The sequence below is a fragment of the Drosophila nasuta genome, chromosome 3 (assembly GCF_023558535.2).
Source record: "Drosophila nasuta strain 15112-1781.00 chromosome 3, ASM2355853v1, whole genome shotgun sequence".
Lineage (NCBI taxonomy): Eukaryota > Metazoa > Arthropoda > Insecta > Diptera > Drosophilidae > Drosophila > Drosophila nasuta.
The window spans coordinates 16,533,656-16,557,970 of record NC_083457.1 but is presented as its reverse complement, the minus strand read 5'-3'; the positions used below and the strand labels follow the sequence as shown (position 1 = coordinate 16,557,970).

The following is a 24,315-nucleotide window of genomic DNA, read 5'->3' as shown; positions in this document are numbered from 1 at the left end:
AGTGATTACAATAATGATTTGTGCTTTATGTTTTCGCTTATTTTATTTATCATTAATTATGTCGACATAATGCCAATCAAGGTGTCGAATAAAATATTTTTGTTTCAATTGAATTTGATTTCATTTGATTTGACTTGAATTGACTTGATTTTGATTTTGATTTTGTGAGCATGCAAATTAATTAAGTTTATTGTGTTTATTACTTTGTCTTAAGACTCGTTAATATTTAAACTATGTATAAAATCGTACAACTAAAATCGTTTACAGTGTTTTAAGTTCTTTTTAGTTTTGCGAACACGAAACAAAAACCAAACAAAAAGAAATATATTTTTAAAAATTATGATAATAATATTAATTCGCTTATAATAAAAATTGATTTGAAATGATGACAACACACACTCGTATTTGAACTTTTTGTCTAACATCGCAACATAGCATTAAACAATCGTTTATCATATTGTATATGACCATTTTTGATATGATCATTTCCAATTCCTTTCGATTTTTTTCTTATTTTTTATCATTTATGAATATAAACGATACTCTATGATTTATTGATCTACAAACAAATGTCGATTTCCGACATTAAGGTGCGCCACATAGCAGCTTCTACCCTGCAAAAGCTTACAACAAGCGCTTCCTGAATACTTTCCAGCTCATTTGAAAACCAAAAACAAACTCCGAATTTGATTGCACTTTTTTCTACAATGAGGGTAATTGTGTTATTTATTACATAGACTTCATTTTCGATCGTTCTTATTGCTTTAGAATTTGTTGTTTAGTTCCAAACACTGATTATGATTTTCGGTAAAAAACTTCCCCTTGTAAATAGGACACATAATATTCTTAAGTGTAATAGAAGTTTATAGAAAAACTTTTATATAGTTTTCCATTTTCATTTTTAGACTTATTTTTTGAATAGCCAGATCCAAATATTCGTAGACATTTTCCAGCTGGTTTATTCTTATGGAATACGTAGAGCATTTTATGTTGTTGTATATTTCTTAGGATATATTCGTTCTCAAATTCAGATAGATTTGAAATCCAATAGAGTCCCACTTACCGTTTATGTTTATCATGCGCAAAGCAATGTATGATTCTCATTTTTGTGGTATATATTTGCATTAACCTCTAACTCAATTTTTGCCTTATTTTGCGTATGTGTTTTATTCACCATTATCGGGCGTTCTCAAATGCAAAAACACAAAAAACTAATCGGCACGCTGAAATGAACCAAAATTACCAAAAAAAATAAAACAAAACATGTGTCTAATTCCTGCTGCTTGATGTGTTCAACTGCTGACATATATAAATATATATATATATAGTATTTATATATGTGTAAAGGGAAGCATGCTATACAAGCAACTTATACTACAACAGCTTTCAAATCGGCTCTAATCCAAAACTTGCAAAATAATAAACAAACAAAGCAAACATAAAAAAGTTGTTGCGTTCCGAATACCTAACTTTTCTTTGATGAATACTACAACAAAAAGGAAAAATGAAATGTTACTGAATATCCTTCCATTATTTCCAATACACACACACACCACACACACACACACACAAACAATACACAAATCTGCAACTTTTATACCACCAATATAAAACAAAACAACAACACAACACACACAAAAAACAAAATCAAAATAAAATGAACAACGAACAAAAAACAACTATGCTCAAATACACATACTGAACCACAACTGCTGCCACTTTTGCTATTGCTGCCCGCCAACAACCAACCAACCAACAACATCTACAAACAACAATCTGCAATCAACTGTACAACCAACACAACCAACAACTACTACAACAACAACAACTACAACAACAACGTCGTATCAAAAACCAAATCCAAACCAAAAAACCAAACCAAAAACCAAACCAAAAAAAAACAACAAACCTAAAATGTGTTTCCAGGTCTGTCGCGAATTCTTGCGCGGCGCCTGCAAACGGGCCGAGTCTGAATGCCGGTTCGCGCATCCGCAGGAGAGCGTCGCAAGGCACGACGATGGTTCCATAACGGTTTGCATGGACGCCGTGAAGGGCAGATGCGCACGTGACCCCTGCCGCTACTTTCATCCCCCCCTGCACCTACAGGCACAATTAAAAGCGGCCCAAACACGCGCCACCGCTGTCGCTGCTGCAGCTGCGGTATGGCTATTTCTATATTTACTTTATATTTTCTCTTACTTTATCCCCCTCCCCCCCAACTTATAACCACTCCACATCTACAGATTCCCTAACCTCTTCCCTCTATATATTCTATGTGCTGTCTCGTTCACTCACACTGACGTTTGCAAAGTGCATGCGCGAATGAGACAGTGTTGTCTCTTTCCCCTCTTATTAAGATGACAACTTTTGAATTTATTTTCGTTTTCTCTGTGCGCCCGCCCGCCCAGCTGTCTTTTGAGTTTAATTTTCAAAAATAAAAAAAAAAATACAGTTATTTACGATTTTGATTTATTAGTTTCGCTTAAGCATCTTATACTTTTGATTTTAGGCTACTCACATAAAACACACATAAACAAAGATAAACTAATTAAACACTTTTACTACTAGCACTCCACTTAACTAACACGCGCCGCAAAGTATGCAACAACTTTTTCCACTAGCAGATTCTTCACTATGCAAATTACTCTTTACATACAACAAATATTTATAGATTTCAGTTTTACATGGAAGTGTGACAAAACTTGAATTTATAATAAATAGAGAAATTCCGTTATCACAAATATGCCAAAATAAATATTAAATACTTAATGTGGCATGTTTACCTCTTGTTATCTATTTATAATCACTCAATTGCATACACAGAAATCAAATCTATTAAATATGAAAACCTGCAAGAATTTCTATGCTTGGCGTAAACGCTTAGGCGCATTTATCTATACTCGCTCGCATTTTACACTATGAAGACAAGAGCTTATAATTAGAATTTTTAGAATATCCGTCTTGAATAATACTATTACTTTTTTTTTTGTTTTATTATACAGTATTCTTTCTTTCGATTGTTTTAATTTGATAGTTTTCATATAACTTAAGAATTAGCTACTTTTGTATAATATATTTATGCATATAAGAAAACATTTCGATTGAGATTTTGATGGCCACTGAATCTGAAACTATTTTTAAACTTAACTTAATGTGATCAAGGAATAAAACAACAAAAATTATGCGAATAAAGATATGTCTGTGTGTGTGTGTGTTGCAGGATTATAAGCCTGGCACACACACAGTGAGAGGAAGAGAAAGAGGAAGAGAGACTGACAGGCATTGGCGTTACAGGCATTCAACAACATGGAAAATATGTTGAAGCTGCACATAAAACACGCCATAAATGTTGATTTTCGTTGGGGAAAATTAACATTTATTACAACGCGTTAAAACTTTGAACACGCAACGCAACGCAACGTAGCCCAGTCAGGCAGGAGTGTACACACATACACACACACACATACATAAACATACTGGCACACGTGAGCACACGTTCATGATTGCCCAACTCTTGTTTGCCTCTGTATATGTGTATACAAGTATATGTGTGTGCAATTACGAATGTGTGGGAGAGCATTTTGCAGCCGCCGGCGCTATTGGCCCTCGGGGTCCTGGCTATGCGCCGCACTTAATTCGCGACTTAATTGCTTTCGGCTGAAAATTTATTTGACGCTGCAAACAACGTTCTCGTTCTCGTTGTCGTGTGTCCTTATAGCCATCCTCCTATGGCAGTCGCATGTTTCGGTCTGCTTGCCCTCTCCAAACATGTCACACATAATTGCAGCATAATATCGCATAAAGTGAAAAATTGTTGCAGCATTTTAGGCGTAATTCAATCGAGCCTCAGACCAGGCACGACAAACGTGATTATTGTATCAAATTGTCCTTTGAAATTGCACAAACACACGTTACAGCTTGCTCTCTCACTCTCTTCCTATCTATCTGCGTCTCTGTCTATCTCGAGCATGCACACACACAGCCTTAGCAAGGTATAATTTTATTTATGGGACCAGGTTCAAGTTTAATGTGATTATAAGCTCGGAGAGGAACGCAAAAAACCGTATGGCATACATATACTATGTAAATTGTTGCAGCAGAACCGAAACGTTTAAACGCATATAAAAGTAATCATTTATGTCGCATTTAATGTTGTCCTGATATCTTATTTATAGCTAGTTAATATATCAATTAGCAACTTTACTATTCAATATGTAAAATATGCAGTCATACCCTTTCATTTTAACTTAAAACTTAAGTTACTTCTTAAGTATTTTTGCTGCTTGTAAACACCTTTATTAAGAACAATTCTTAGACTTAACAATTATATTTTCCCAACTCAGTCCATCATTTTTGTAGTAAAATGTATTGATTGAAATAGAAAGTGTTTCATAGATTCACCACAATAAATTACTCTCTAAATTACGAAAACTAGTTGATTTATTCGTAGAATTGATATTCATATTAATGTATAAAATATATATATTAATAATGAGTTAGACCAAGGTTGATAAATTCCGATTGATGGAGTCATTTGATGATTAGCTCAGAGACGTGAAATAATGAATTGTATTGGACATAGAAAAAAGCTTAAAATTCAAGAATAAACTCGTGAATAAATCGTATCAAAACTGAGCAGAAAATTTTAATATTTTAAAAATGAAATTCATAGAAAATTTTGTTGTGTCAATTTAGTTTTTTAGAGATGTATTTTAGAAACGTAAATTTCCAATCTTTCTTTTCCTTAGAATGTAATTTTTCTCTCTGTGTAAATACTTGTATTTATATTTTATTCCATATTGATGCCTTATGACAAAACAATACACAACTTCATTCGCAAATAAGTCCACAACAAAACAAAACACCAACAACACGTTTAAAGCCTTTTTTCAAACAAAAAAAAAAGAAACACACACTTTTCTGTTGAATATTTTTTCATTATGTTTACTTTTGCTAATATTTGGAGAATATTTTTACTTGTCCTGCACTTCGACCACGACGTCTGGGGATTTGGACGATTTTAACAATAAGTAATACCGCAATAAAATAAAACGATTGCCTTAAAAAAAAAACTGAGCTCAACGGAAGGGTCATTCCAAAATATGTCAACTGTCCAAACGGTTGAATGTAGAGGTGTGGCTCCCATCGCATCGCATCGCAACTCCTCGTACCACATGCCACATGCCACCTGCCACCTGCCAGCTGACTCCTGGTTGCTGCCACTGCCTCATGCCATGACACAGCCAATTCCGACTCGACACGAACTATAATCCCCATGTAAACGAGGCCAGCAAGACCACAGCAAAAAATTGCAGGCTGTTAGACAACCCCTGTTAGTTTTTCTGTGTTTTTTCTATTTTTGTTCAACAAAAAATGTAAATGTCAAGCAGAGCAAGCAAATAGGCTGGCAACCAAGGGAGACAGAGGCAGGATACGCTGAATGACGACACGGATTAGTCGGCCGGATAACGTTTGAACCGGAAAATTAACTAAGAGCAGTGATTTCCATAGGAAAGATTCATATAATAACAAATCGACTGCATTGATGCTGTGCGCCAGTTCCTCTAACATATAAACAGAGATGTTGTTTATATTCTACCCAGTAAATTGCTCGCATAAATTGAGAGTATTGGAGCTGCTATTTGAAGAGTATTCTCTCTTCGCCTTAAGCAAGCTGTAACTTGTCCTCAGCCTCTGTTGACCTCAACAAAACATAACAACAACATGCCCCTACGAATTAATCCATTTATAGCAACCACTGACGGTGACATTTCCCTGGATGCTCAGCAAAATAACAACTTGAGTCACCTGTGCGTTTCAAAGGTTACACTGATAACAAGGATGGCCACAAAACTAGTAAAAAGAGAGTCGAATGTGCTCGACTGTGAGATACCCGGTACTCATTATAAATAAAAGCAAAATAGTGCGGTATTCATTTTAAAATATACCGAATTAATATACCGGAAAAATATTTAAAATATACCAAATGCTACATTTGGTATATTGATCAAGTATTACATTCCAAATATACCATAGATTGCAAAAATACCAGAAAATATACCAAAGGAAAATATACCAAAGGATATTTTAGGTATATAAAAACAGTAATACATTGAAAAAATACCATAGTGTGCAAAATATACCAAATTATTAGCCAAGGATACCTCCTTCTGCCAGTTACTTAGGTATTCTGAAGACACAGTTAGAGTACCCTTCATGCCTATAAACAGAAAGTGGTCGATTATTAGAATGCCTCGGAAAATCATTAAAAATCTGGCAAATTGTTCAGACTTACATCCACAAATATGTGTTGCTGATATTTTTAATGATTTGGTGCCAAACTTCAAATTAATAAAATGCTCGTCATGACTATTTTTGAATGAGTATAAGAATCAACAATAATAGCAACCAACATTATATGACACATTTGCACATATTTCACTTTGTCCCAAGTGTGCAAACAGAAATATATTTTAAGTTTTATTTTAAATTTTGTACATTCAAATTTTGTTTTTTCGCTGTTACCACAAACTAAAAATTAAATACCAATCAAATTTTCAGACTTGTTTTACGCTGTTTAAGAACCAAGAAAGCTTAAAAAGCACTTCTTAAAAATATGATAGTATTTTTTTTATATTTTGTATGAATTACAATCATTTAAAGCAAAAAGCTTTGCTGTTCAGAATACACCAATATTCGTTCTTAAATGTGTGTGTGTACCTTCAAATCAATTTTTATTACAAGTGTTAAACTACGAATTCTACTATAATTGTAGGCACAAATTGATAATTTAAGAAATTACGTTACGTCTCGTATAAATACATACATATACATATTATATATAAAAATATATTTTAATATTATGAAGATGTTACTCGAGTTAAGGACTTTTTGCTGCTCGCTTATGCCTTAATAACTATGCGCAAAATTACATATCAAATAAATTAATATTTTAAGTATTGATATATTATTCACAATTCGCTGCAAAACTTATTTTCACATTTTTAAGTTTTTACTCTTTATGCTTTTCTCTCTACATTAACCATTAATTGTCTATAACACTTTTTTTAACTCTATCTCTTTGGAGATTAATTTACGAATAGGTATTTTACAAGTACATATACACATATATTTATTATTTGAATAATGTGGAGATATTGGTTTAAATTGACTTTGTTTTGTTTTAACTATCATTTTATACTTATTATAAAAAACAACTCGTACTCTTCTACTATTATTATGTATTTCATCTGTTCGCCTGTGCCACACTGTAATTGCTTCTACGATGGATGGTATCTATGCACACACACACACAAATACACATTCACACTTCATCCTTACACAATCATAAAAAATACGATATACAACAACAAAATGATATATACAACAAACAATTTTGAAATCTGTCAACACCAATGCTTGAATAATTCAAATCGAATTTATACATATTTAATTGACGTATAATTTAAATGCTTGATCTACAATAATTTCTGTAAATTTTATTAAATTTTTCGTATGGGGAATCATTTCGATTGTTTCTTGACAAAATTCACACACACACACACACCCCGAACACCACTCATACACACACACACTCGCACACACACACATACAAGCAGACACCATCTCTTGCGGCCCACCAACAACACCAACATCTGCAACAACAACACCACCACCAACAACAACAACAACAGCTGCAGAGCAACAACAACAACGCCATCCCAACGGCCTGCGGCGTCGCTGCTGGCGCAACAACAACAACACCAACAGCAACAACAACAAACAACGCTGCCGCTGCCGCTGCTGCTGCCGCCGCCGCTGCCGCTGCTGTTATGGGTCATCATACTCTGGAAGTGGGCAAAAAAGCGGGCAGCGGATCCTGAAATGTTTCCACTGGTATTTTGTTTAATTTCTTTCTTTCACGTTCTTTTTTTTATAGTTTCGATTCGTTCGTTTCTGTTCTGTTCTGTTCTGTGATTCTGATTTTTACTTTTATACTTTTATATACATTTTCTGTGCATTCGATTTTGATTGAGTTATCTGTTTCAATGTTTTTTGTTCGTTTTTCTTTATGTTTCCGCTTGACTATTTTTAGTGCATGTAAAAAAGCAAGCAAATACAAATTACCAAACTGGTCATATAGCATAAATATAGTTGTTAGGATAAAAATCATTGTGTCCAAATCCAAGTATTGATCTTCTTTATGCGATCATTATTTTTGACTTATCTATGAATTTCTAACCCTATCATGGAAGTCAAACATCTCATTTAAACACACACTCGCTAACCGATACTTAGAAAGTTGAAGGGATAATTATTGAAAGTAAGAAAGCTACAGTCGAGGGTACTCAACTGTGAGATACCCGCTACCCATTTAATAAGAAAGATATACCAAATGCTATGTTTGGTATATAGATATACTAACTAATAAATTATAAAATCAAAACAGTATGGTATTATTCTTAAAATATTCCAATGCAATATATCAAAAAAATATATATACCGAAGCTTTGTTTAGTATATACATAGATATACTATTACATTCGAACACTCTCGACTGAGATACCTTATACCCATTTCCAATTAAAAGAAAACAGGTATTATTCTTTAAATATACCGAGCCAATACACCCACTAAAAATATACCGAATGCTATATTTGGTATATAGATTTACTATTACATTTAGAATACACCATAAAGTTCGAAGTATAGTAAATATACCAAATATGCTATATTTGGTATATGGTTTACTATTACGTTTAAAATATACCACAAAGTTCAAAATATACTAGACATACCAAATATATATACCAAACTAAAAACTACTATTTCATTTAAAATATACCATAACGTACACAATGTACTATATTGTCAAAAAAAAGCAACTAAGACGCGAATATATCAGCTGCAAAGTTATAATACCCTACGGGTAGCGGGTATAATTAATGTAATATCAATCATATAGAACAAGGCAAACAGTCTTCACTAATCAATTTGGCAATAAATTACACGATGGCTATTTGACTCCATCATCAGGAGCAGCTTCCACTTTCAATCATCGTGCCTTACCCATTTTCTATTGACGTGTTGCGTGCCTCATGTAGACCCCATTAAGAGGATAGTTAACTCGTATGATAAATCACAATTACATTTACAATCACTCACACACACACACACATATCCATATACATTCACATTTACCTGGTAAGTGTTAATTAAAATGATTTAACTGATAATTGCCCATGCACAGAACGCACACACAAAAACACACCCTCGCACACACACACACCATCACACTCATAGACTATCGGACTATTCAACGGCTTGGCTTTATGTTCTTTTATTTCACCGGGTGTTTGCACCTCACACACACACACACACACATACACAAGTATGTTGTTGCAGCAACTGCATTCAATACTAGTGCCAGCTTACGATAATTGCTTAAGTGCTTAAGTGCTTTTCCAGGTTAATTAGCTGAACATGCATTCTGCGGCCGTGTCCCTAAATGGTAGAGCACCCATTATTTGGCCTGGCTTTTGCTACGCATTTGATTTAATCTTAAGTCTGGCAAGTTTTGCCTGCCTGCTCGATCTATCTATCATTATGTATATATACCTATCTATCGAACCTTACCTTAATCGTATGTATCATATTTTATGTATTCTTAGGTTAGAGTTTATAATAATGCAATAATTATGAATCCATCACACACCCACACTCTCTTATAATGCTAATTTAAGTATTTTGACTTATGTAATTCCAAAATACCAATAACTAAGCTAAATACTATAATTCACTAATTTCATTTGTGTTCTCTTTCTTCTTCATTTGTTCTTTTCGATCCAACTTTCGTTTATGTTATGTGTGTCTCTGTGTTACTTGTTGCCAACAACTCAATGTATAATTATTACGGATATAAACATCAACTACAACTACAACCAAAATGTCTGCTAACCCCAAAAAATCCAAATCAATGAATGAAACAACCTTAAACAACTACAAAAATACAAAATACAAATCGATCAATCAACATTCCGAATCATTCGAATTAACTATGATTCAATTTTGAACAATAATGAACAATTACTAATGCTGAACTCCATGACTCCATGAATGCATCGAATAATAATATCAATAATAATACTTCATAACATAATTATCATAAATGTGCACAATTCTGAAATGCCAAAAAGATGGATGTTAAAACGGTTGGTTCATTTTACTATGAAAACTTCGTAAGTACTCCCAAAAAGTATATCCAAATAATATGCCAAATAAATCAAATGACTATCCATCAAATATTCTACAATAAACATTATTGAAAATCCAAAAAAACAAACAGTATATTTAGTATATTCAATCTTAAGTAGTTCAAACACCATTCATAATTGATGAATAAACATATTTCTACTCCATACTTTCTCTACAATAAAAAAAAGTAGATGACACCGTAAATAACACTTCATTATATCTTCAATCTAAAATAGAGTTTTAAATTGAATATTAACATTTTTGTATTGATTGCAATACAATTACAAATTTACATAAGACTACGCTTTATAGATTCTTTTAATCTAAACTTTAGATTTTCAAAGCGAAAATAGAACTTGAACTTTTGATTTATTAAATGCTTCGTAATATTTTTATTAAACAAAATTCAAATAATTTCATCACATATATTTAAATACACAATTGGATTATAAAAAGTAATATATTTAAAAAGAAAAAGTGCTAACAAAACGAATCATTAAATAAAACTAAAAGCACACGAAAATTTCAAATGTGTGTACGATGCAATTAGATTATCATGAGTCAGCTTTTGGTGCGTAACTAAAATAAATAAAATATGAACATAATAAAATTGCTCCATTTAACAGAACCAAAAACAAATTATTTTTAGTGAACATTTCTTAATTTCAAAAGCGGCTTTTGTTGCCTTTTTAGAAAGCACTTTAATCGCTTGCTTGCAAAACAATTTCTTCTTTAGTTTTGTTATTATTTTGTACTGTTTTTATGTTTTGTATATTATTATTAGTATTATTGTTGACCAACATTGATTTTTACACATTGGCAAGAAACAAATGGCTTGACTTGAGTTCGGGTGCAAGCGAATTATTTTGTATAATCATATAATGATAATGATATTGCATAGTTGCAAGTACGAATAAAATTAGCTACTCGTATCGTTCGCTGAATATGAGAGAGACAGCTTTACTAATCCACTTTAAATTTGATTCTTCTCTTTTCTCATTGGCATCATCATCATCATCATGGAAAATAGCAATTCTCTGGCATGGTACCGTTCAAACGTCCAGCTGCTGAAAAGTCGGGCATTCCAGTGTATCAGCCCGGTGCGACAACCTATCAGCAATTAATGCCGCCTTACGTGCCAGTGTCATGTGAGTATCCCCCACAACAACAACAACAACAACCACAAGTTGCTATAAGTAGCGCCATAACAACAACAACAACAACAACTACAGCAGCAGCAGCAACAACAGGCAGTAATCATAATAATAATGCTGTTACTGTAGCTGCTTTAACTACCAATACCAATACCAATACCAATACCAATACTACATCAAATACAGCTACTAATAGTTATATCGTTGATCGTGATAATCAAGTGCTAGCTAACGATTATGATGATACACACCATAGTCAAGAGAACAATAATAATGACAACACACCAACAGCAGAATCAACACAACCCACAACACCAACAGCAACAGCAGCAACAACAATAAGCACAACAAACACTGCTAACGATTGTAATACAACACAAACAATTAAAGCAACAGCAGCAGCAACATCAGTAGTAGAAACAGCCACCGCTGAGAATGAAACATCAGGCACAATCTTTGACACAGTCACGTCCCATTCCCATTCCCCAGCCAACAATGGTAGCGGTAAAAGTAGTCCCAATCACGAGAAATCCCCCTCGAAAGAGCCAGAGATCCTAGCCAACGGCAATGGCAACGAGTTGCCACATAGCGTAGACAACAACCACCCGGCAGCAACTGCAACAGCTGATGCTGAGTCGGTTTCCGTTTCCGTGCAGCCAACAACTCAGCGTCTCAGCTATCAGCTGTCGAAACAGAATGGCAGCGACTTCAGTAGCTATCAGCGCTACACTCACAATGGCCACAGCACTGGCATATTGCCGACACCCACCACCAGCAGCAGCAACAGTTGCTCCTCGGTTATCACAGCCTCCTCGGCCTCGATGCCACAGCTGCAGCGCCTCAGCTACGCAATGCCAGCGTATAGCTATGGCAATCTGTACAGCGGTTATACCAATGCCACGCCCATTGTGAGCATGAGCAGCAGCAACATGCAACCTAGCTATGCACAGCAGCAACAACAGCAGCAGCAGCAACAACAACAGCAGCAGCAGCAAGTCGCTCAGGCCCAAGCTCAAGCTCAGGCCCAAGCTCAGGCTCAGGCTCAAGCTCATGCTCAGGCACAAGCTGCCTACACCCAACAGGCTTATGCTGCCTACGCCGCTGCCACAGGTCTGACTTCGGCAACCGGCTACTATTCCGATCCGGCAGCAATTGCCAAGGAAGTGGCCCAGAAGAACTATGCACTCAAAGTGGCCAACGCCGCTGTGAAGCCTGTTTCGGCCACTTCGGCAGCCGCTTTCACGGGCATGACCCTCAATAAGAGCTTTGTTGCCGCACCGCCGCAACCCGTGCCCCAGCCACAGATGCCCCAGGGTCAGCCCATGTCCATGGCAACGCTTTTGCAAATGCAAGCGGCGCAGGTTCAGGCTCAAGCCCAGGCTCAAGCTCAAGTTCAGGCACAAGCGCAGGCTCAAGCTCAGCTGCGTCAGTACGCTGGATCGCTGTCCAGCTCGGGTCTGTCCACTCCCGTGACCCCTGGCACCCCGCTGCGAACCCCCACGCCAGGTGCCTATCTGCCAGGTGCCTCTGCGGCTCTGTTGCGTGCCCCAAACACAACCGGCCCCATGCCCATGGCCGCCAGTCCACAACAATACGCGGCTGCAGCTCAAGGTTACTTCTATCCAGGCGTCATGGCTGCAGCTCCTCCGGGTGCCACCGGAGGCTATGCCTACGCCATGCCCGGGAGCCAGGCTGCAGTGACTGCCCAGCACTATGCGGCGGCTGCTGCTGCCTCTGCGGCTGTGCCAAGTGCTGCCCAGAGTAGTGCCATTGCACTTAATCCCTATAAGAAGATGAAGACCTCTTAAACAGTTTTAAAACAGAGATCGAAGAACGAAACCCGTACTTAACAACTATTGTGTTGGTCCAGATAAATAGATTTGTAATTGTAGTTTATAGTATACATCGAAGACGTAATATTGTGTGCCTCAGTTTTTGTCTTAAAGCATTAGGTTTAGTTACCATAGGGCTCGATTGTTGAAATAGTATTATTTTTACAGTTCACTGGGTCGCAAATCCGAAACAAACACCATGACAACATTTTCAACTAAAAAAAAAAATCACAGATATCGAACAGTGCCTGTAGAAATGATTAAAAGTTATTTAGTAACTGTTTACCAGCTATTCGTTCAATCGCTTTTCAATTCTCTTGCCAAAAACTAAAAAAAAAAAAAAAAAAAAAACAAGCATTAATCATCGAATATCGATATTTTAAAATTTTTGTGAGTTAAGTTGTTGCCATTCTATATAAAGGTTATAATGAAAAACACTGCTTTTGAAGCCATAACAAATATTTTATATAATTTGTAAGTTTAGTTCCTTTTCTCATTGCAATCATCAGTGAGCGTTTAGTTATTAGTTTTACTTACAAGGGTAGAATGAAATGAAAATGCAACCGAATTAGTGTCCAAAATTGCATCTTGGAATAACAAAGTACTGTGATAGCTTTGCACAATACAAACACAAACAAATAACCTTTATTCCGCCCCCCCCCAAAAAAAAGAATATGCAAATTATTAGTCCATCTGAATGTGAAACTGCGTGTGTTTATGGCTATAAAATACTTATGAAATGAATATTCATAATAGATATGTATTAGTTTCAACCCATTTCACAAGCTATCATTGTTATATTTTGTCGTCTACCTAATAGATCTTTTACACTCTCTCTCTCTCTCTATCTATAAATGTATCTGTCTCAGTCAATACCTTACCTAGGAATCAGTATGTTCTTCATAATAGTTAGCTATTTAGTTAGCAGTGCTGTTGTAATTGAAATTGTTTGAAATTGTTCAACAACGAACATGCGTAACGAATATTGCTTAAAATACAACAATTATATATACTATCATACTATATACAACAACCACAAAAAAAAAAAAATAAACAAAAAAACAAAACAAAAATATATAAATACACAAAAACTATGCTATACATGCTGAATGCTAATATATATATACTTAAACAATATAGTACTACATACATAAACAACATCCAACACTATGTACTCTAGCTGTTTACTCACTTTCTCTCTCACAAAACCGAAATCCAATCCAACACAACCAGAACATGACAGATATCGATTTATATATAAATCTTATAGTTATCATATATACATATTCATATTCGTACACACTTAGTTTTTAAAAACGATCATCCCAAATCTATCAACAACTATCCAAGCAAAACCAAAATCACAATCACTATCGCTATCGCAATAATGAATCACACTCATAATCCCAAACACCACTTACATTTGATCAATATCATCAAAATTATTATTATGTTACCTGTTAGCGTTTTGTTCAAGATTTTTACGTGTCTTGTTATGTTGACAATTTCGAATTAAAACTTTGTAAAATTTTAATTTTCTTCTCTCGATGTATTATATAACATGTTGATTTCTTAATATACTTAGTTATTTATATACGTAATTTACGTACAAGTTATATATGCTACAAAATAAAAACAACAAATGAATGTTTATAAAAATAAAATCGATTACTGAACTATGTTATTAATACATATTAGACATCGTGTGATTATTAATTTTTTTTTTAATTCATATTTTCTATGTAATTTATATTTTATTTATGTATGTACTTACAATTTACTTTTATAGTTTTTATGTATTTCTCGTCCGTCTAAAGAATGAGAACTCCTAAATCTAAATTTAAATTTAAATTTAAATCTAATTGCCACTGACTTGCACATCTTAAGACTTAGTCACATATTTTTGCCGTTCTCTGCTCTCAAAGTAATCATATTATTATTACTATTATTATTATTATCAACGCTATTATTATTTTCTACGTACACCGACACACTTAATAATCTGTGTAAAATTTTGTTTTATGTTTAATTTACGTTACATCAACACAACAATATTAAAAGTATTTAAGTTTAAGTGTTTGCCACTAATTCTAATGAAATTGTCGATAGTTTCTATTAATGTTTATTTTGAAATATCGTATGTGTTTTTTTTAAAAATATAGTTTGAACATTACGAAACCAAACAAAACTACTTTATTGCGTTATGGAATTTATTTTGGTATTATATATTGATATTTCTGTTGTGCTGCTCTGCTTTCTTCACTCTTACATATATTCTATAATTTCCTCTTAAATTTTACTCGCCTTCGGAACACGACTTTTCAAAGAATATTAAAATTATTATTCCGCCTCTAAGACACATACTACATATGCCATTTTTTTAATCGAAAAGCTCAACGCTTAAAGCAAAGAAGAAGCATTTACTGCCTTTACACATAATTTCTAGCTTTCTTTCTATGTTTCTGCTATATTTGCGCATTTCCAAGCTTTTTTTCCTTTAGAAAGCCCTTAATATGTATGAAATTCACACATTTACATATATCAATCAACAAACACACATTTTGCCTTCTGTCTTAACCGACTTAAATCCGCTTTTTGTTTTTTGTTTTATAGCTTATACATTCCCTCTACCAAAACTAAACAAATAACAACAAAAAACAAAAAAAATAAAAGCTATATATTTGGAATATGGAAAGCTATTCTATCTCTATATACATACATAAATGTGTAGCTAGTAGAATAATGGCAAAAACAAGATGAATACGCTTCCTATATACTATTTTGGTTAAATGGTAGAAAATAGCTGTAAAACAGAATAACAATGCATACATATAAATATACTATATACATATACTATATACTATAATATTGCTTGACTTGTGGCAGGCTTAACTCTTACTTACATGTAGTATAATACTAGATAAGAAAAATGCTTAGTTAATATCCAGCAACTAGCGATATAAATAGGGAAGATGCAAAATCTCTGTTATACCAACATTTGATACGTCCTGCTTTAAATACTTACTTATGTTATTTTCAATCTATGTATGTTCCGTTCTCTAGCTGTCTATTTTATTTGTTAACATTGTGGAATTATGACTGTTTGGCAACTTGGTAGTAACAATCCAATCTTTCAGATCTCTGTGCAAAAACATATTTTCAAAATGCGATACCAGTAAAAAGACATCATATTTGTTGTATTGCAGTATAAATTATGTTGAAAATCTAAGATCTTAAAAATATGAAGATAATAGTATTCAAAAATTTAAAATTTCAAAATATTACTGGTCAGCGCATATTTTCATTCACTTTAAACTCCTTAACAGTTTTAATATTATCACACTCTCAGCTGCTTTAAGTTTCCTCGGCTTAACCAAGAGTTCTATTCAACAAATTTGTAACCTAATTAGGAAAGTAAAGTACCGTCCATAAAAAAAAACAGAAAGTCTATTGTAGTATCGCACGTCCAAAATTCAAAGTACGTTAGACTTCAAGCTTATATTTAAACTTGTTATGATATGATGATAAAAATAAATACAAAATAGCAAAGTGTGCACAATTTTTTTGAACAAAAGAGAGAAACATACAATAAAGACAATTACACAACCCTGAAATAATACCATTTACTCGTATCAACACCAACCAATCTTTTGACTTAATGTATTGCTATAAGTGCATCCGAAACGGTGACTCTTTCATTTTCCATTCCATTTGTTTTAGCTTAAAAATTAGTGCTGATAATAAAGTATATTAATATAACAAAAAAAAACAAAACAAAAACCAAAACCAAAACCCAGATACATATATCTGAACTTCTGAGTAAACTATTGCATGTATGTTGAGCAAAGAGAAATCTAAGTTGAAAACATTTGAAAGATATTAAGATATAATATAATATATGTTTTATAACATAACTATATACACAACTATACAAAAAAGCAACCAATACAAATAAACACTTTACTGAAAATGTTCTATGTGCTATACAGATAAACACTTTAAAAAAAAAAACGAAAAAAAAGACAAAAAAAAAGTGATTAGTCTTATGAACTATGAGTTATTATAGATCAATAAACCATGGAAACTAATACACAATAATATACGAAAATTAACAAAAACAAAACAAAATGTATGGAAATTATATAGATGTTTTATTCTAAAAAACCGTAAAAACTTGTTGCTTCTTTTATTACTCGTACAAACAGCCTGGAAAGTGCTAAGTGGCTAATCTAACACTAATACTAATCTGCGTAATTTTCTCTCTCACTATTAATGTTCAATAATTATTAAAATTATCATTTGGTTTCTTGATTTCTTATTGCTTAACTTAGTCCGAACTATTTTTATGTGTTTCCATGAGCTCATATTATTTGCTATCTTCAGTTCTTGCGCTTTCTAATAAGATTTGATTTTATTCTTTCTAACTTTCGGATTCACTGATACTATTTGTTGCGCATATAGTCGTATAATTGTACTCTCTGCTCGGTCATTCGTTTGTTATCTAAGTATAAACACACATACTACATACTTATACACACACCCACACACCACCAGCTAAGAATTTTCTGTAGTTCTTCAAAATAATATTCCACTGCGAGCTCTCGAATGCAAATAAGTAACTCTCGTACTTCATGGTTTCTTTGATTTACCTTTAACTATTGCTGTCTTTCCAAGGAAACTAGTTATTTTAACTACAAACATATGTACATTCTAGCAATACGTATACATGTACATATGAATATGCGATTTTGTATTGTTCTCTTCTTTACTTGTTTTTTTTTTTTCCTTTGCTACAGTTTCTATGTTTTTACCTCTTTCATCTTTAGTTGTTGTTTCTTGTGTCTTCTTCTCTTCTTAATGCATTCGACTGACTCAATTGAGACCATCTACAATTCTCTTGCATGTCGTGCGCTGTCAAAATATATTTTGAGCCTGTACCAACCAACAAAAAAAAAAAATAACAAACAAATAAATAGCTATTAAAATCGTGCTTAAATAATGCGGAGCTTAGATGGCAAACCTTCTTTCAATTCATTACAAGAGTATCGTATCCATCGAGTGTCCCTGCTATTCAGCAACTATTTCAATGTTCTTGATGTGTCCCCTAATTCAAGTCGCTCTTTTGATCAAGTCCAGGAAAACCAAATATATCGGATGGGAAGCGCATTTTTTCTATATTTTAAAACAGAAATTCACGATTTTCACTTTAATGATATGTTTTTATTTTCTTTATCATTTACATTTATACTTCTGGAGCGTATTGTATTGCAATTTTCAGCATGTAATCAATGAAATAAGAAATTTTCGTAGCAAAAAAAGATCGAAAAACCAATCTGAAACAGTACGCCAACCTTTAAAAGTTGCCGGTCGTGTTGCAAGTGGCTGCCTCTATGTATCATGCTAACTGTGATTGAAATTAAGAGAATCCGTTAATTATATCACGTTTGTTTACTATACTCGCATTTGGCTTCTGAGGCATGTGGTATGATGGTAAATGAGATACAATACTCGAATATGCTAAACGCACTTCTAAGGTAAGCTGGTGCACTGCCCAATTAGCTTCGTTACACCCGTACGTATAACTCGTATGTTGGATATACATATATATTATAATCGTATATAAATTATGCTAAGTACTCGTAATTATTATGTTTTTGTTGTTCATTCAAATATCGCCATCGAAAGCTAAAGAGCTAGAGGTAACCGATTAATTCAAAGAACACCAAATTATAAATGATTTTCAAATATCTATTTTCTAGTAACTATTTTGAGACTTCTGTAAATCTTAAGTTATCTCTGGTTTTTTTACTAAAATGCCACACTCATAAATTGTAAAGTTCAATTTCTATCTCTTCTGTTTCTTTCGCTTCTTTCTACATTAAGTATTTATTCAAGTTGTAGTGTATTGATTTATTACACATGCATACAGTCAGCTAAAATGTCAAATCTTTACATTCGCAAAAAAAACATAAGAAATTATTAAATTCCTTCTTCCAATTTCTATTGAATTCCATTTTGAAATACGCGATTTTCGACATTTAATATTTTCAGAACACACAGATCTGTTATTAACAGAACCTGTAACATTAACATAGCAGACATGTGACAAGAACATCCAAAGATACAAATAAAATTTATTAAATTCAGAGAAACATCTATTTGTTTATGCTTTAAACTTTTTATCCGATCGTAATTGGAGAATTATAGAATCCTAACCTGATTAAAGACAGTTCATGCTTACACAAACACATTAACACATTTCTAGTTATAACAACAAACAAACACACATACACAACCATGTATTTAAATGCAAACCTATATATTTGATCTTACAACTTTTTGTGTATTTACTTAATGTAGTAAGTATTTATTTATGTTCAATGTTTTTGTATTTTTTTATTTTCTTCATCAAGTCTACTGCACATATGTTAGTATATAAATATTGAAAACAAGTATCTAAAATTTTTATTTTTTGTTTAATTACAGCTGAGCCAGTTGCTATTTAAAAATGCGCTTCAAATACAATTTGCTGCCGTTCCACATTTATTTAAATACTAATTCCTTTTTTTAATTTACTTTAACCTATTACATTTTCCCAATGCGATAACTTTTTTTTTTTCAGTGGCTGCCAAATTCGCTTTTGCGCGTGCTTTTGTAATTTACAATTTTTATATTTTTTACAGCCTCTGGTCACACTTAATGTAGCTTCAACATAGATGCTGAAATGTGCACTGCTTGCCAGCTTTTCAAATTACTACTACACTTAAATATTACGCCTAAATTATGTTTTGACTAATTTACAATAGTATTAACAGCGTTTTATCATTTTCATATGCTATTCAACAGTATTTTTGGTGCTTTCAATGTTTAAGATTTCAGAAATTATAAAAATTAGGGAATATAAACTTGGTAACTTAAGAAGTATTTGTCTGTCCCTTTGTAATGGTAAAAATGAATTGTAATGACACTTTAATGAGCTGGTATATTTAATATACAACATTTGGTAGATTTTAGGTATATTTTTATTGTATTTACATATGTTGTTATATCCGTCAATCTTTATATTCTGTCGAGCACACTCGATCATTTGCTTCCAAACTTGTTCGCGCTTTTCATTATTGACATTTTTATTGTATTGCAAAGAAAAACAACAACTAAATCATATAGGAGACATTGAATTTCAATGTTGTTGAATGGCAAATGAAATACGAGCTTAATATTAAAGCTTATATCATATAATATTTTATGCAAGCCAATTTATTCTATTTTAAAAATATTTCTTCTATACACACCTATATTTTTGTTAACTAATTTTGTTTTTTATCCTTTTACATGCAAACGAATATGTGTCAAAATCAAATAAAACTTAACAAAATGTATTTCACAAATTGCATGCGATAAATATTATTTTTTGAAATCATAACAACAATCACGGATCGGGATTAATTATGGCAAAATGCAACAAAAATAACTGACCAAACCACATTACACAACATGCATGCAAAATGCTGAATGGATGCCAAACTTTCAACGAACTCAAAACAATATTAAATCACAAAACAAAAAACAAAATAATAAATACCTATCGAAAATGCTTCATTTCTACTCTGCAATGCCTTCAATTTACCAATAAAATGTTTTATACTTTTTTCCTGTATGTCATATGATTTTTACATTGCATGCATATTTTTGCTCATCGATAACTATAGCAAACACTAAAATACCACCTCTAAATGCTTCCTGCGTTATCTACACCGACGCAAGTGGACAGGTACAGTCTTTGCATTGGTGACAGCTTTAAAGCTAACATACTGTTAGCAGCATGCTAACCCGCTGTTAGCCGCATGCTAACCCGCTGTTAGCCGCATGCTAACCCGCTGTTAGCCGCAATGCAGCTTAATTATCAACATTCATTACGCATATATACAAATACATATAATATAATTTTAATATTCTTAAGTTTAAGAACATATTTCAAACACAAAGAAAAGCAATTAGTAGTAAATACAAAAAAATTCCAATTTTACTTTCAACGTCAAGTGCATCGAAGTAAAATATGATTAGAGCAGCAAGTATTTATTATTGTAGCGTTTTTTTTATTTTCAAGCATAGTGCATTAGCATATTGTAATGTACATAAATGCAAACATATTCTTGATCTAGACCAAGACGAAATCTCTAATACCATAGTTAAATTTAGAGACTTACAATGCCTTTCATCTGAGCTGAACACTATTGAAAATTGAAAAAAAAAACCTTTTTGAAAGTCACCTGCGTTTGATCCTTTTCATCACTGTCAATCAAGCCCAATAACATACACACATACCATTAAATGTAGCTCGATTCTATGGGCAAGTGTATTCAGTTACAGTGCTTCACATTTCAACACTCATTGCGTGAATTGGGTTAATAAAATTTAATACGCTGCCGCGCCAGATGGTAAAATAATGACTCTAGGCGACAGCCACAGCAACAGCAGCAACAACAACAAGTAGAATTAGAACAATTACACTAACATTATTATCACCATCAACAACAACGACGACAACAACGACAAGAAGTAAACAAGCACGACGAACAAATGTTGACGACCATTTTTGAAGGCGTTGGCAACTTTGTCATCGATGATGTCAGCAGCACTATGAAATGGACACACCTTTGAGTGTCAGTGCTGTTAGCCACTGTTTGCACAACTGTTTGACCCACTACGCACACAAGGATACGCCCACTTCCACTCCTATACATACATACTAACACACACACACACACACGTTAAACTACGCACACCCTCACGACAATTGAATTGAAAATGGCAGTAATAGAAGAAAGCTGAAAGACTATATACGTATATATAGAAAATCAAGAAAACAAATGAAAACTCAAAAAACACTTTAACTTAGCTAATCCACAATCAATATTCTCTTTATTTGACCTTATCACAGCCCAACCGGAACGGGGCGTGTTATACACTCAGTGTCCTTTGTTAATGAACGGCATATTTTACATAATTAGGTAAAAACCGGAGTATAATTCAATTTTATATCTACAATACTATATACAATATGCCATTTTCACTCTTTCTCTATCTCTCTCTTCTTATCAATCATAAATGTTTTGTGTGCTTTGGCGCCTTTTAAAGACACTTTACGTATACGTAATTACCCTTACTTATCTAGTCGATACAACATTGCAACAACAAACTATCAGAGAGCTTTTGTGTGCTTTATCTTCCATATTTAAAAGGCGATGGCTATATTACAGCTTATGGGCTTATCGGTTTTAGTTAGCTTAGCAGTTTTTTGCGCTGTAATTAATTTTTTCCTATTTGTTTTTGTTATTAGTTTCTCAATTTCAATTTGTTCAATGTTTCTCTGAAAACATCAAACACAGGAGATACTCTTATGATACAAAAAAAATAATTGCGTATTGTATTACGTTCTCTTCTCTTTTTTTCTTATATTTCTAGTGCCGCCTATTAGGATATGTAACTGTTACTGCATAATACAGCCCACTAGAACTTAAGCAAAACAAATAAATATGAAAATCTTTTCTTGAAATTTAGATACAATACAATAATAACTCTATCGCCATAAGAGCGTAAACAAAATTCTTATTAAAAAGTGAGTGTTATAGTCCCTTTCTCGATCTCCTACTGTTTCTACGCAGCGCTTGAAAGCTTCTTGTCATCTCCATATCCAGTTGTCTCTTTTGTTTTCCAATACTTGCTGCTTTAAGGGTATTTTATTTCGTCACTTATTTACACATCGATTAAGTTCTCTTTTATACCTTTTGTGGCAAACTTTTTATTAGCATAGCAATTAAGTTTCTTTGTTATTGACATCATTACGATTTTATTAAGTAATATTATTTATTATATTGTATTAAATTAATAAATTACTTCGTCATTTTCAACACTCTAGACTGAAAACACATTTATCAGAACGGAAATCATTTACATCTAACTATCGAAAACAATTTTAAAATCATTTGCACTTTCATCTTTTTTAATTTTGTTAATCTAAGAATATTTAAGTGAACTCTTAGTTTAGCGTACAAAATAAAGTATCATAAATAAAATAGGAAGAACAAAAACGAACAAAAAATAATTGTACACAGAAAAACTGATTATGAGTACATAAACAGCAAACTAAATATTGATTATTGAAATACGTACAAAGAGCGTTTCAAATCTAACAGCCATTTACAAATCTAGTATATCATATAATTATAATATGAATATAACTAATTTTTTCTCTTTTTCTTTTCTGCTCTTCTCTTTTTTTTACCCAAATCCTACAAAAAAACAATCTCTGAATATACCAATTAACAAATAAAAACTATATTTATTATTTATCGATTGGTTTGTTTACTACGTTTGCATCCTGCCATACTCAAAAAAAAAAAAAACATAAAAAACAATCTCATGTTTATGCGAATAAACAAATCAAATCTATATAGTTACTGGACACCCTCCCGGTGTGCCAAGATTTCAATAGATCTATGTGCAGTCGGTTAAATTGTAGATTCGTTCATTTAACTGAAGGTAAGTGCATGTGTTTTTTGGTTTTAGTTGTGAATTAGTATTTAGTTTTGTTGCTTTTCTTACATAGAGAGTGCTATACATGAAAGTTGATTTTATTTTTTTGGGTAGTTCATTGAACATGGAAATTGTGTGTACCTACTTTTACGAAATTGGCAATATTTTCATTAAACCTTCTCTTCTATTTTCTATTCAATTGTTTATTAGATTATTATTTAGTTCTGTCAAATTACAAAAAAATAAAATACACGCATACAGATACACAAACTAAAAAAATATACATAATACAAATAAATTGGATAAAATTTCGATTTTCTTTTTATAAATACAAAAAGATCTAGAGTGATTAAAGATCAAAATTCTCAACTCTCCCTCTTCATTTACACGATAACATATGTATTTAAATATATTCAATTCATATTGCCTACAGCAAATGGAGTATTCCAACTCCGAAATATAAATTTGTGCCCCACTTGGAAAGCACCTCTAAAAATTTAAATTTTGCTCAAGATCGAACAAAGAAAATTATAAATTAT

The 24,315-nt window shown here is 32.8% G+C and overlaps 1 protein-coding gene across 18 annotated transcripts in view; it reads left to right on the top strand.

Annotated features, from left to right (window-relative positions):
* The window catches only part of LOC132791599 (protein muscleblind), a 135,344-nt gene that overhangs the window by 104,046 nt on the left and 6,983 nt on the right, over positions 1-24,315 (top strand). For 4 of the 18 annotated variants that reach the window (XM_060800594.1, XM_060800586.1, XM_060800584.1 and 1 more), the window contains 3 exons: positions 1,927-2,160; positions 10,197-10,238; positions 11,285-15,912. In XM_060800594.1, coding sequence (XP_060656577.1) covers positions 1,927-2,160; positions 10,197-10,238; positions 11,285-13,216 — 2,208 coding nt within the window. In that variant the 3' untranslated portion in view covers positions 13,217-15,912. Of the gene's footprint in view, positions 1-1,926; positions 2,161-7,619; positions 7,897-10,196; positions 10,239-11,284; positions 15,913-20,949; positions 21,012-23,697; positions 23,783-24,315 lie in introns of those variants that run through there. The other 14 variants (XR_009632916.1, XR_009632917.1, XM_060800588.1 and 11 more) reach the window with 11 other exon arrangements.